General features: G+C 36.3%; 1 protein-coding gene across 1 annotated transcript; it reads right to left on the bottom strand.

Moving 5' to 3' along the window:
• Nucleotides 1-4460: 4460 nt before the first annotated feature.
• Nucleotides 4461-13172, bottom strand: LOC105226321 (actinia tenebrosa protease inhibitors). Its single transcript, XM_011205150.4, has 2 exons — nucleotides 12609-13172; nucleotides 4461-4943 (listed from the first exon to the last, which is right to left on the bottom strand). Exons 1-2 carry the CDS (start codon nucleotides 12700-12702, stop codon nucleotides 4759-4761), a joined length of 279 nt encoding a protein of 92 aa, XP_011203452.1. The 5' UTR covers nucleotides 12703-13172; the 3' UTR covers nucleotides 4461-4758.
• Nucleotides 13173-13968: the final 796 nt, after the last annotated feature.

Genomic DNA, 13968 nt, shown 5'->3' with positions numbered 1-13968 from the left:
TCTGGCCGTAGCACTGAATGACTCATTTTTCATCCCGTTCGTAGAAAAATAAACTAATAAGTCAACCTTTTTCGACATCTTAGGTAGCGGCTGATGCGTTCCGAACGCATCGTTTGTAGATACCTCAATCTTTTTCTTCTTCTTTACTGGCGTAGAAACCGCTTACGCGATTATAGCCGTGTTAACAACCGCGAGCCAGTCGTTTCTTTTTCGCTACATAGCGCCAATTGGATATTCCAACTGAAGCCAGGTCCTTATTCACCTGGTTCTTCCAACGGAATGGAGGACTTCCTTTTCATCTGCTTCCCCCGGCGGGTACTGTGTAGAATACTTTCCGAGCTGGAGTGTTTTCGTCCGTTCGGACAACATGACCTAGCCAGCGTAATCGCTGTCTTTTGATTCGCTGAACTATGTCAATGTCCTTGTATATCTCATACAGCTCATTGTTCCATCGAATGCGACATTTGCCGTGGCCATTCAAAAATGTAAAGATGGTAATGGAGACTATTTTGAAAACCAATAAAACGATTTTCGTTCCCTAATCTCGAAATATAAAAGACAACCTAAGTACTACTTTGTCGAAATCATAGACAATCCTCTGCTATCTCGTTGATGCCAACATGACGATTTTCAAGCACTGTTTTTTTTAACTGTTGTCATCGTCTTTAACCGAGGTAGAAGAACGACTCGCATGAGGCAAGTTTTCGATGACTTCGAGATATTCATTGTATGCTTAGTGCTACTCAAATACTTTTGTTCATTCTAAGATTCAGTTTGCGCACGTAATTTACAGGGACCAGTTCGAGTCAAATTTAATCACAATGTATTGGAATATATTTGGTAATGTTATTGATAATATTGCCATGTAACAGATGATTTGAAAAGTCCTATAGTAAAACACAGTTCCCTTCCAGAATAATGCATTGATTATCGCGACCCGCGAACTTTTCGATAACATTTTCAAACCATGCGGATTCCAAAATACAGATGTCAAAACCTTGCCGGCCGATTGTTGCGTTTTTCCAGCGGCTTCATGGTCCGCTTGGATGAGTGCCGATTGGACTTCGGAGTGAAATGCTAGATCCATGTTCATCCGTTGTCTCATATATCGATGCAAAAACTCGGGTTTGTTGCACTTGAATATCTCCAAATACTGCTCCGAATCATCAGGTCGTCTTTATTTTTGGTCAAAAGTGAACTCGCGTGGCACCCACTTTACACAGAGGTTTCTCATAGCCAAATATTCGTGAATGAGATGATTTCGACATTCAGTTGATATCTTTAGAATGCCTACTATCTCGAACGACTTCAATTTAGGTTCATACAAAATTATTTTGTCGACTTTTTGATATTTCGTCGGTAATAACTTTTTTTTTTTGGCATTCATTGCATTCGTCGTTTTAGAATGCCTACTTCTCGAACGACGTTCAAACTTAGGTCACACCAAGTCTATTTTGTCGACTTTTTGATATTTCGTCGGAAACTCGTTTTTTTTTGGATTCAAATGTTTTCACTGCTCACTTCAACACGTTCAAACTTAGCATACCAAGTCTGATTTTCCTAGGACAAAAGTAATACATACTTACAAATAAATAGAATATAGTTTTTATCAACACGCGAAATTCCTCATTATCCACATTTATCACAATAACATAAGTTGCTCCACTCAAAAATCACGTAGATTCTATCTATGTGTCAGGCAGGGGACTCTTCAATTGACTTTGTTTTATCTATGAAATAACTGCGGGATCATAGTACTCATTCAGAAACCATAGTGATTCGGAGAAGGGTGATTTCACATTAATTAATTCAGTAATTCTGGGAATATCAGCCTATTGTGCTGCAAAAATTATAAGGAATTGTGCACAATTTTAACGGCATGTGTGCTCATATACTAATTGCTCGTATATATTTGTATTTGTATATGAGCATAATATTTTAAAATATTTCAGGTTAATCCATTACTTTGTAATCAAATACAGGGTATTATAGGGCAACCGCAGTGGCACGTGTGTGACGCACTTAGCTCGCATATACAATTTCAAATTTTACATACATACAAGTACTCGCCCATGTACTTATGTATGTTTGATTAGTATATTTTACTTAGCGGTACTTTTTCTCTACATACATATGTGCGTTCGAAAGTGTTCGTAGTTGGCTGCTTGTTTTTGAGTCAATTCGTTGGCGCGTGAATAATTAGAATGTGCGTGGGAGCCTCGGTCTTTGACTTAACCAAATGAATTTCACACATAAAATATTATTTGTCGATGTACTGAGGGTTAAATGATCGTCTCGATTTGTTGATGATTTGTGGTTTTTGATTTTGATTTTTGAGCTCGGTACATCGGACATTTTCTAAGGCTTAAAGTTCATTAGTTACTAGTATGTATAGTTGATTTAATGCTGTCGGCAATATAAAAATAGAGCATAAAAATAAATCATAAATTAGTTGTTCGGAGAACACCTTGAGTATTACAAACGCTTAAAGCTTTGTTAGTTTTCAAAAGTTTAAAAGAGACTGGTATAAAGAAGAGGTTGGTGTGTTTATATTTTGTTGTCGCTCTTGTCGAAACGTGGTTGGTCTTCAGGAAAGGCTAAGTATGATGGCTTAACGCGGTATGCCGAGAGGTGGTCAATGTAATGTGACGACGTTTTGGAGGCATGACGAGATAAGTTGGCAATTCCACCTCTTCTTTTGCCATGGTTTACAGATTGACTATAAGGATGGATGGTTGGAGTCAATCCAGATTTCTATGGCAATACTGTGGATGTCGTTAAGAGACTTTTGAATTTTGGACGCGTCCGAAATCTGATCGGCTAACTCGGAAGGTATCAGTATTCTGGTAGCTTTGTACCGTAAGAAGTTGTTCGAACGCTTTTATGCTATTCTATATTCGAACCGTTCTAGTAACTGTTCAGGGTTTCTTTCAGTTATCATCATCATTGATTTTCTTTCAACTGTAAAGTTCGAGATTCCCTACTTTTTAATAGAAAAACACATAAACTTCAAACTTAATTGGAAATGTTTATCATCGATCGAAAGAACGGTCTTTGGCATATATTTTTTGAAGATTATCTCTTTCAAATATTAGCTGCATCTACATCTCAGATGGCCCATCCGTTAAATCCGATTTTCGATGATTCGTTCGAACATTTTGACTGATAACTGGCGAATGGCACGCAGGCTGTTTTGCTCCAAGGCTTCAATTGAATCGGGATTGTCTCTTATCTCTTGGGAAGTTTGAGCGGCTTCAGTTCTCTTTTTCGCAAATTTAAGATCTCGATGTAAAATGCGCCAAGTATGTAAGTCTGAGTTGCTGCGAACGGCGTCGAATCGACTCTCTCTCGATGGTTTTCGTATACATTCTCAGCTACGGCTGATATATTTTCTTCACTGCGTGCTGGACGCATTCTATTTGGTCGTAGATTATCCTATAATGAATGCTGGGTCTCAAGATGGGTGAGGGCGTTGAGAATAATATGCTCAGTATGCCGATTATGTTCACCCGATTTCGTCAATTTTGTACGGGATTTTGACTAGATGTGATGTAAGTGAAATCCATTCGAAAAGAAAAATTTTCCAAATAATATTCTAAATACAATAATAAGTAATAAATAGGTATGCTAAAATTTTATGAATCAGACGAAAGTATCAATTAGTAATTAATATTATCACTTGAACGCGTTGACGTCAAAGGTATGTCGCCCAGACACCTGGAGCTCATGCCAGCAATCTTTCGTCCTCCATCACCTTTTCAAATAGCACAAAAGACACCTTAACATTTTCTATAGCCTCCCACAAACCCGTTCATACCGCTGCGTTCCTTGAGCTTAACACAAATCATTACCGTTATTTGATACCGCACACTGATAGCGTGTGACAATATTCTTCCCCAAAGTGACAGTAAAGAGCCAAAAATGTCAACCGCATCGAGATTTCGCACATTAAAGCTGCGTCATCCGCAACAAGAAAGGAGACGGAAACGGAGACGCGGGTGAAGACAGCAGAAAGCGCTTGCATATAAATAGCGTGAAAGTGACAGATCACTGTGACAATTTTAAAATGTTTGCCGCACACACGCACACACATACATTTTATACATAGTTTTGTGTGGCACTGTGGAGCCGTTTTGGGTAATCAGTAGGAAAAGTGTCGCCGATCGATTTGCGGGTGAAAAATGATAGACAACAAAGTATAAAAATGTAGTTGGCATTTAGCGGCAGGTGCTTGGAGGGCGCTAAGGTGGGTCAAGGCGAAGCGGGTGTTGATTTTAGATGGATGTCACTAATGAGCGGTCACATGCGGTTGGCGTACACGACTTTAAATTTTTTTATATATTTTTTTTTAATTTTTTTTTTTTAATTTGTGTGCTTAAAACTTTTAACATTTCAGCTTAGTAACAACAAAAATAGCAGCCATCAACTTCTTGTCAACAACAAAAGGTAGAAATAGTCCATTAAATGCTCACACTACATTTATTTTGAAAAATATAGATACTTTTTACGAATGCATACGCACACTATATATTCAATACAATACAATTACATAACTACATATTTATAAAATCTTAGATGGTAGTATATTATATATCGTTTAACCGCTATGTTACGAGTAAAAATTTTGAATAAGTTCCGAGGCTATGCGGCACTGCGGTCTTCTTTCAGCATCTCAATTTACTGCTCTTCACACACTCGAGAAAGCTGCAAATGCTACCTTGCCATTTTCGACGCCTTCGTTTTAAGGCACAGTCATGCTTATCCCAGGCAGCGCCGTTCGCAGGCCTCCTTCGTGCAGAAGCGGTTCCGATTGCCGTAGCATCCCTTGTAATTGAATTTTTTGCAAGCGCCTTTGTCGAAGAACCAGCGCGTCTGTGTGGAGGTGTGTTGATTCTTATTGCAGAAGTAGCCCTCATTCTGACCCATATAACAGTTCACTTGATCTGCGCCGTAGTTGGAGGGAGGGGATGAAAAGAAGAGTGGAGAATACAGTTAATTAATAATTACCAATTAAAATGTTTATTTTGCAAACGCAATGAATTCCTTATTTGGCATTATTTCGGGAAGTATGTGTGTGTGTGAGTGTGCGCATTTCAGCTTTTGTTAATTGGAAGCAGTTGCCGCCTTTTTTGGTATTATCGTGTAATTGTTTGATTTATGTTTGACGGAAACGCTGAGTCTGTTAATTTGTGATTTTGAGTGGACTTCGAAGAAATTAAGCGCTTTTTATTTACATACACTTTTAATTTTAATTTGGGAGAAGGCAGAAAGGAAAGAGAATAGCAAATAAGGTATTTGTTAAAAGAAGATAAATTGATTTCCTAGCAGTTAAACATTGTTTGAGGGGAATTGTGATGAGTTCAAAAAGTTTGGAGTAATAAAATAAGTTATCGAAAGTTTTGGACTAAGTTCCACTAAGAAGTCAGAAAAATGCAGAATTAAGAAGAAAACTTAAAAATTTTGGTCCTAATGATTAATTTATATTTTTTCTTGGTTATTTTTAATTCCATTCGCTTTCACATCATGTAGTACATGGGTAGATAACAGTTCAATTGACAAGCCCCCGACCTAACACTAAAATGGTGCTAATAGAATAGTTAGCAGCAACCTTCAGACGCGCGTAAAACCGGCTGCCAGATTATTTCTTTGTGAATTATATCATTTTGAGTGAAGCAATATTTGTTATAATTGAAAAAAAATAAAATAAAATGGAATTTCCCCAGCTGAAAAAATATTGCTTTTTGAAGGGAAAAAATACATTTGAGACAAAAACTTGGCGTGGCGACAAGTTTATGAGCACTACCCCAGAAAAATCAACCAACCAGCCTTGGTGTGCTTAGTTTAGACGAGGTGATATGGAAATGAAGTTGTTCTAGATAGCTGGCGTTCTAAAGATATCAACTGAATGTGTACAAGATGAGATCCAAAGTAAACAGGACGCTTCCTGGTGGCGCCATCTTTACGGCGACTGGTGCATTAGAATCTACTGTCTTTATCGATTGTGCAGTGAGAATTTCATAACATTTCATCGTCATTACAGTGTAAGTGAAGTTATTGCGTTTCAAGTGTCAGTATGTTTGTGTTATCCGTGCGAAAATGAGCTTCGAACAAAGAGCCAACATTAAATTTTGTTTTAAAATTGGTAAAACTTTTACCGAAATGTTTCCATGAATGAAACAAGTTTATGGCGATGATTGCCTATACCGTAGCAGAGTGCACGAGTGGTTTCAATGTTTTCAAAGTGGTCGTGAGGACATAAATGTCGATCAACATGTGGACCAATCAAAATCCGTGATCACCCAAAATTCCATCGAAACTGTGCGTGAATTCTTCAAAAATCAGCCGAAATTCATGGAAATAGATTTTAACATTTCCAAAACATCGATTTATCGCATTTTGACCGAATATTTGGGCTTACGAAAGGTGTGTGCATAGTTTGTGCCGCATAAATTGACTGACAACCAAAAATTGCTCAGAATCCAACATTCGAAGGACCGATTATTTGACCAAAAATCACATTTTAACCATTAACCACTCCCCGTATTCACCTGATATGGCACCGTGCGACTTCTTCCTTTTCGGAAAAATGCATTTGCCCATAAAAGGAAAGCGTTATGCAGACGTAGAGGCCATTCAAAAGGCTTGCACCAGCAACTGGCGGCCATACCGGACAACGAGCTAAAACACTCGTTCGATATGCTTTTGGACCGTGCAAAAAGCTGTACTGAAGCAGAAGGAGACTATTTTGAATAAAATAAACTGATTTTGTCGAAAAACCATGGGTTCTGTTTCTTTTTTAATTTATGTTTACTTTGAAATTCACCTTGTATAACGTATACTATATATCGGTCAATGTGTAAGATGTTTTAGCAAAATTAAGGGAACTAAAAATTTAGGATATACTACAGCTTACTGAAAATAATTATGTGAAATTAATCCAGAAATCACTCCAAATTTAATTTCTATTACTGTGATCAAATTGAAAGGTGAATTTCGCCCATTTCATCTCCTGCAAAGTAATCCTCTCTCGCTGCAATACACTTATGCCAACGAATTTTCCAGTCATCAAAGCACATCGAAAAATCCTCCGTCGTGATGGCCATCAGAGCCTTCTTCGATTCATCTTTTATATCCTTAATTGATCATATGAATTTGCTGAATAGCACGATATGTATTAGTTAAAAATGTTGTGAAATGATCCAAATAACCAATGGGCTTGGCCCGCCCTCTAATATGTTTAATGTGCATATCTCCTAAGCCACTCAAGCTACAAAAACTAAGTTCACCTAGGGCAAATATTATACGAACTCCTACCGACAGTGTGAAAAAGGATGAAATCGGATAATAACCGCCTGTAAAAGGGCAATAAGTCAATAACTACTCAAGATGGTATGAGAGGCCATGGACTATGGGCGTGGCACAGCCCACTTTTCGGTGAAAATCGATATCTCCAGATCTGACTGAACAAAATTCGACAAAATTTGATACGTACCATCGTTTTTATATTCCTATGTCACAGGATGAAAATGGGCGAAATCGAACGACAACCACTCCAAATTGTTCAAATCCAATCATAACTTTTCAAGCGCCTAGGTACCGTATATTTAGATCCCACACCTATAGTTGACTTTTGATCGAAAATATCGGTCAATGTGTGAGATACGTAATTCATATTTATAGATAATCCATCTCTATCAATAATTGGTCTGTATGTTAAAAATGGGTTGAATGGGGCGAATACTTCTCTTAGCCCCTATATACCTAAGATAATGATTTTGGAACTTTCGATGACTTTGTACCTCATATAGCGGAATGTCGAATATGTCGATCAGTGTATGAGATATATATATGCTTCGATTCTGATACTCTGTTAGACGTTTTACACCTTTCGGCATTTCCCTGGCTTTGATTCTACTAAGTTGCAAGAGTATGAAATGTTCGCTTATAGCTGAAAGCATCTTCATGTCTCTGAGGTTTGTAAATTGCGAATGTATAAATTGTTTGTTTATACCCTACTTGTTTAGGTTATGACAGTTATACAAGAAAATTAGTATATTGGATATTTTTTTATTTATTTAGTTGGCTTTAGGTTTAAATTTGTACTTTATTCATAGACTTGCGTCAATGGAAAATAAATATTGTGGCCTATGGAAAACATATAAAAATATGTATTTATGGAGCTGTGAAAATATATTCAGGACCATAAAAATTTCTTTTATCTAACTTGCCAAAAACACTTTACAGTTCAAATCTTTATGGCACAGTCAATAAAAATATGAAAATTATAGTTTATTTAAATTTGTATTATTTAATTATTTACAAAATATTCAGAAAAAAAAATATTATTTAAATTTACAGTTCAGTTCTTTGATATATACACACATGTGAGCCATTAAATTAAATACTAAAATAAATAAGTTAATAAAATGTAAAAGTTGTAGGTATTAAAATTAAATAAAAATTTTCGCCTATAATTTTAAAATATTCCAAATTACATAACAAATTTTAGACGCTTGTAACGAAACCATTTTCGAACCACAAATAAAGCTTTTAAAATTTGTAAGCTATTTTCGGTTTTATTATTTTCTGCTTTTCAACTGAATGCACAATTTCCCTCATTTGAGGCAAATAAAAAACTTTCATCACTTTCTAATTATGTACTTGACACAGTTTCTGACAGTTTTCAATAAATGCGCAAATTTTCGAATTTTTCCATCGAATAAGTGCTGAGTAAATGCAAGCGGGAAAAAAACAAATAAACAAAAAACAAAAAAAGCAAATCATAAAAATGTAAATAAATAAATATAAAAAAGATATTTCTAAAATTATGAAAAACTGGCAAATATGCATTTAAGCAGAAAGACAAAACCGCACAGATATTAGTGGATATTCTAAAATACCCTACAGAGATATGTGTGAGTGTTTAGCAGACAGTATTTTGCTCGTGAGAGATCAATGTGCTTAGTGAGGTTCGAAATTAGCATGAAATCGCACTAGTTACGGAAGTGGAATTTCCTGATTAGATTAGCGACAGTTGACGGATGTTTGCATTATATAATTTAGTATTTCTTATTTAGAAAATAATTACTTTTTAGGAATAGATAATTATAGAAAAAATATTTTTGAACTCTTGAAGCAAATTAGTTATAAGGTATACAAATATGAATTTTTGTAATGTATCTTATTCATTTTACTAGCACAAAAGTACTTAAAAAGCTTATTGCATAGATCACATGCTCGTCATATGTCAAGGTTATCTTATGAAATCAATTAAATACTCAAAATAGACATCTTTTGGCTGGTGTGTCAGACAGTAAATGCAAACAGAACAACTTCTCAACAAATTCCATTTAAACAATCAGTTCGTCACAGACCGATTGCAACTACAAAGAGGAATACTGTTGTGGTTGTACCAGAGTACTTATGAAAAAAGCTTAATGAATGATTAACAAGTTCCACATACTTGATATATGTCAAGTATCAAGCTATCTTACGAAATCATTTAACACGTTGGCTGGCGGTGATCACGACAAAAATCTACTCTAAGGTGCCAAGCAACAAAATACATGCTGCGTTTTGGCCTAGGCGTGTATCACCAGTGATTAGCACCTGAGGGTAGATTTTGTCGTGATTACCGGTGATTCACTGCCAGCCAACGTATTAAATAATCACAATAGACGCCTTTTAACTGATGTGTCGGACAGTTAATGACAGCAGTGCAACTCATCAAGCAATTTTATTTATACATAAAAACTCTAACTTCGGTCGCAACGAAGCTATAATATTATTATTGTATAATGATCCATGCCGATTTCGTGAAGATTTCTCGGTAAATGAAAAAATTTTCCATACAAGGCATTGATTGCGATCGTTCAGTTTATATGACAACTTAACGCTTTAGTGAACTGTTGTCAGCCGTTCCGACAAATGAGCAGCTTCTCTATATATTTTATAAACTGAGGGACTCTACACAGAGACAGACAGACGGCCAGACGTACAAGGCCAAATCAGCTTTGCTCATGATGCTGCTTATTTCCATACATACATCTTTACATAAGTATATATAAAAATTACGTGTCACGTTGTTTGTCCGCGATGGACTTCTAAACTACTGAATCGATTTTAATAAAATTTCGAACACTGTGTCCAGTTCGACCCAACTTAGAAGATAGGATAACAAAAACAATCCATGTTAAAAAAATACAGTGAAAGCTCTATTAAATGCACTCTCGCTCTATTAAGCGGACATCTCTATTAACTGGACAGGAAGGCTGCTTTAAATTTGATATTTTTTCCAATGAAATTTATTTTTAAGAACCTATTCAAAATTAAACCTCAAGTACAATCCCTGTGTTGTATAGTTTATTATATAAATAAGAGTTTAAAATGTATACCACAGCAACGTGTCACCGGATCCATTAGTATACAATATATAATTTTAAAAAGTTTCCAATATTTCCGTCTGAGTGTTACAAACTTAATATACCCCCTATAGGGTACACAAATATTGATACCGGTTACTTTTATATAATAAAACTCCTCACAAATCGAACAGTTTCCTTAAAAAAAACTTGATTTTGATCGGTCAGTTTATATATCAGCAATGTGCTTAAGAGATCTGAAACATTTTGTTCCCAGACTGCACCGTTGTTTTGGACAATGATCCATGTCGAATTTCGGAATGATACCTTGTGAAATAAAATACAGTGAAATACCTTCAGCAGTAATGGAATTAAAAACCGCGGCAGATTTGGAATTGAAAAGGGTTACAGCAACATTCCTTTTGTGAGATTTGATAGCCATGATAAAACAAAAATGTTGGAATATTAGTGACGAAAAGAGGCATTTATTTTTACAGCCACAGTACTCAAGATAACAAAGTGAGTAAATACGCTAAGTTTGAGCATTTCTAGTGGGAGGGATCATGAGAAATTCAAAATTTGTTGTTAAGGTCTGTAAAATGCAGCTATTGTGTACCAAAATTGCTGTTCAAACTTAAATAATTCATTCCACGTCGGATTATTAGTGTAGTGGCAAAGAAATCATTGTTTGATCTGGTTATTAGGAATTAGATAGATTGGCTGAATGATTAATATGGAAAGCCGCTCCATTAACATAAAAAGAGATATGTATTTGAGATATTAGTTAGAAAGTCCAGAGTCAGTTACTCTGTAATCAAGATATAGAGGTATTAACAAACTCGTATAGAAAGAAATTAAAAGGAAACGTTTGCTTTGTTTTGAATAACTAACATTGGCTGGTTGAAATGGAGCGCATGAGTTTGCGGTCTGGCTGGACATAGGCCATCATTAGGCGTAATGTACTCAATGACCAACCTTTAACTAATATATACTCGTATATGTGTTCAAAATACAATTGCTGCTGCCTATTTAAGAATTGAGCTCCTATATATGGGATAATTATGGTAGTTATATGTTCTTTGACATTCCATCTCTTCTTTCCCGAAGTCCTAAGTCTAATGCCGACTTGTCCAAAAAATAAAATATAAGAAATCTAAAAAGACTGATACTTATACTCGATCATTCCGCAAAAAAATTAGGTCTACCGCTTCCACAACAAAAACTATCTATTTAAAGACTTGCGGTCTTACAAATCAACAACCAGTTCGCCCAAACTTTCAGTTCCAGGTCAGTTTCTTCTTTTTTCCTACTGGTGTGATGCGCTATTGCAATCGGTATTGATTCTGTACAAACTTAAAAAACCTCAGCCATTGGATTAGTATTCGTTTTTCTTATTCTAGAAAAATTAATAAAATAATCAAATCGCCGTTTCGCACAGAAGTTGATTGATCAATTAACCGGCTTTTGCTGCATTAAAGCGCTAATTTATATCGATTTACTACACAAAATAAAAATCTCATTTAATTATATTCTTTTTTAATCGATTTTAAGTCAAGTTGAATCTGGGTGGAAACTCTGGGGGTTGTTGTCCAAGCTGTAAATTTGGTTGGGTGCACTGATAAACTAGCAATCAGCTGATTAGTTTTAATTTTTAGAAAAAATGCAAAATGAAGAATATCAGCAAACAGCCGGCTGCGCTTAAGACAAAAGCTGGTCTTTCAAATATAAGCTTAAAGTACTAAATTAATTTGGCTGCGGGAAAAGGCTATAAGGCAGTAATAACTCATGTTTAAAGCACTAGTTGTCTTTATACAAAGGACTTTGAAGCTTAGGCTTTGTAGGGTTTGTCGATTGCACAGATATCCATACTAAAAACTGTAAACATTTCACGTCAGTTAACTGTAACCACGAAGCGTCAATTTCTAGCTTTCCTATTTTGGCTTTCTGTGAGCTGTTTGAATATGCGGATGCAGCCAACATTGCTTTTTCAGCGGTCTCCGTAACTTATTTCTAAGACCAGACACAGTCTGAAGATCCCATTCTTGAAAACAAAGTTGTATAAGCAACTTACATTCCTCTACCACACATTCCTGTCTTTATATCAACAGGCTCCCACTATCAGTAACTACACTATTACACACACACCCGATTAAGCTGAATGCCATTCGATTTTTGAGTGACATAGAAATAAGGAAAGCATGTCGTCGTCGACATTTTGTCAATTTAATTTCGTGATCATTTGCTTACTCAATTCCTTGCAATGCGCATTGTGTTCCGCCTGCGTCATGATGACCAGGGCCAACGCCACGCATATGACAAATGCTAATGCCGGTGAACGCATGTTTCGGTGTCGTCGCTACTCTTGTTCTTGTTCTAGCTTTTACCGACGTTTTGTTTGTTTTTGTTTGATGTTCCAAAATGCCAGCTGTCAGCAATGAGTAATGATGTGACCGCACGCTGCGTTTGCCGTACGCTGGCGACGGCGTAGGGTATGCAAACAACAACAATAGCGCGCAATTAAATAAACAATTGTGACCGACAAGGCTCCGCGCCGAGAATGCGACTAACGAGTGTGCGAGCTGATGACCGGTTGACAACAACGACAACTACAACAGAATTTTTGGCAAAAACACGCGCGATTTTAAGTTTTCTACTTTTCGAATTGGTGAATTGTTCCGTTAGCTTGCTTTAAAATTCGGAATATCTAAGTGATTTTATTATAATATCTTGGCGTTAAGCGATTAGCTGCTTCTGGTTAGTTAAAACGCTATGAACCGCAAATTCCGCCCGACAACTGAGGCGTCCAAGCGGCTGTGTCCCGCTTTTATACGAACGCTTCGCGGCTGGGAATTTTCGCAGATGTGTTGTTGTTCTTTTGGCATTTGCTTTTGTTGTAGACATATGGTGCAAAGTGGACGTGTGTGGCACACATGCTGACACACACGATTTGCAGTACTCGCGCAAGTAATAGGGAAAAGTGGCATTTTTCGTCAAGTGAATTTTCGAAAATTTCAAAATTATGAAATTCACCGTATGTTTTTAAAGCGTGTTGTGCTGAGAGTGCCAATGGAAATTTGTTGTCGTATTGGAAATATGAGTCAGTGTTGTGAAGGGCCGAAAAATAGTTTGTAGAGTTGCATTCGGCACTATATGTGAGGTTTAAAGAATATTTCAAAAATTTTAATTATTTTATTATTTTTACAGTTTGTTCCCAAATCTAAGGTGCTCGTCGCCCTTACTAGAAGCAGTTTGGCTTAATATTATTTCGAAGATGTATAGAATCTTATTTTTATTGGAGCTGGGCATTTACAGTAAAAGTGGAAAACCATTCTCGTGTTCCCATCTAGTTAGCAGTTCCGACAAATATTGTTATAAGATAAGCCCATTTCTCATGCTCTCCAAATGGATAGTGCCGCATAATTGTAGCTGTAAATCTGTATGTATATAATATCTCTGGGCCTAATTAGAAGGCAATTGGCTCTATTCCTGTAAAATTTGGGCCATATCTGCGTTGTTATATTGCAGCTTGTAACTGAGTTCCATCGGCTCTGAGATATTTGTACAAAATGCACACAAATCTCTCTTTTTATCATTCCCAGCGGTTACG

This window comes from Bactrocera dorsalis, chromosome 2, assembly GCF_023373825.1.
Source record: "Bactrocera dorsalis isolate Fly_Bdor chromosome 2, ASM2337382v1, whole genome shotgun sequence".
NCBI lineage: Eukaryota > Metazoa > Arthropoda > Insecta > Diptera > Tephritidae > Bactrocera > Bactrocera dorsalis.
This window is presented reverse-complemented; position numbering and strand designations above follow the sequence as displayed.

Excerpts from the sequence above, each read along its gene's own strand:
- LOC105226321 (XM_011205150.4), bottom strand. The coding sequence starts at position 12,702 with ATGCGTTCACCGGCATTAGCATTTGTCATATGCGTGGCGTTGGCCCTG. Across the intron at positions 4,944-12,608 it reads TGCGCATTGCAAGGAATTGA|ATCAAGTGAACTGTTATATG; the intron begins GTAAGCAAATGA and ends ACTACGGCGCAG.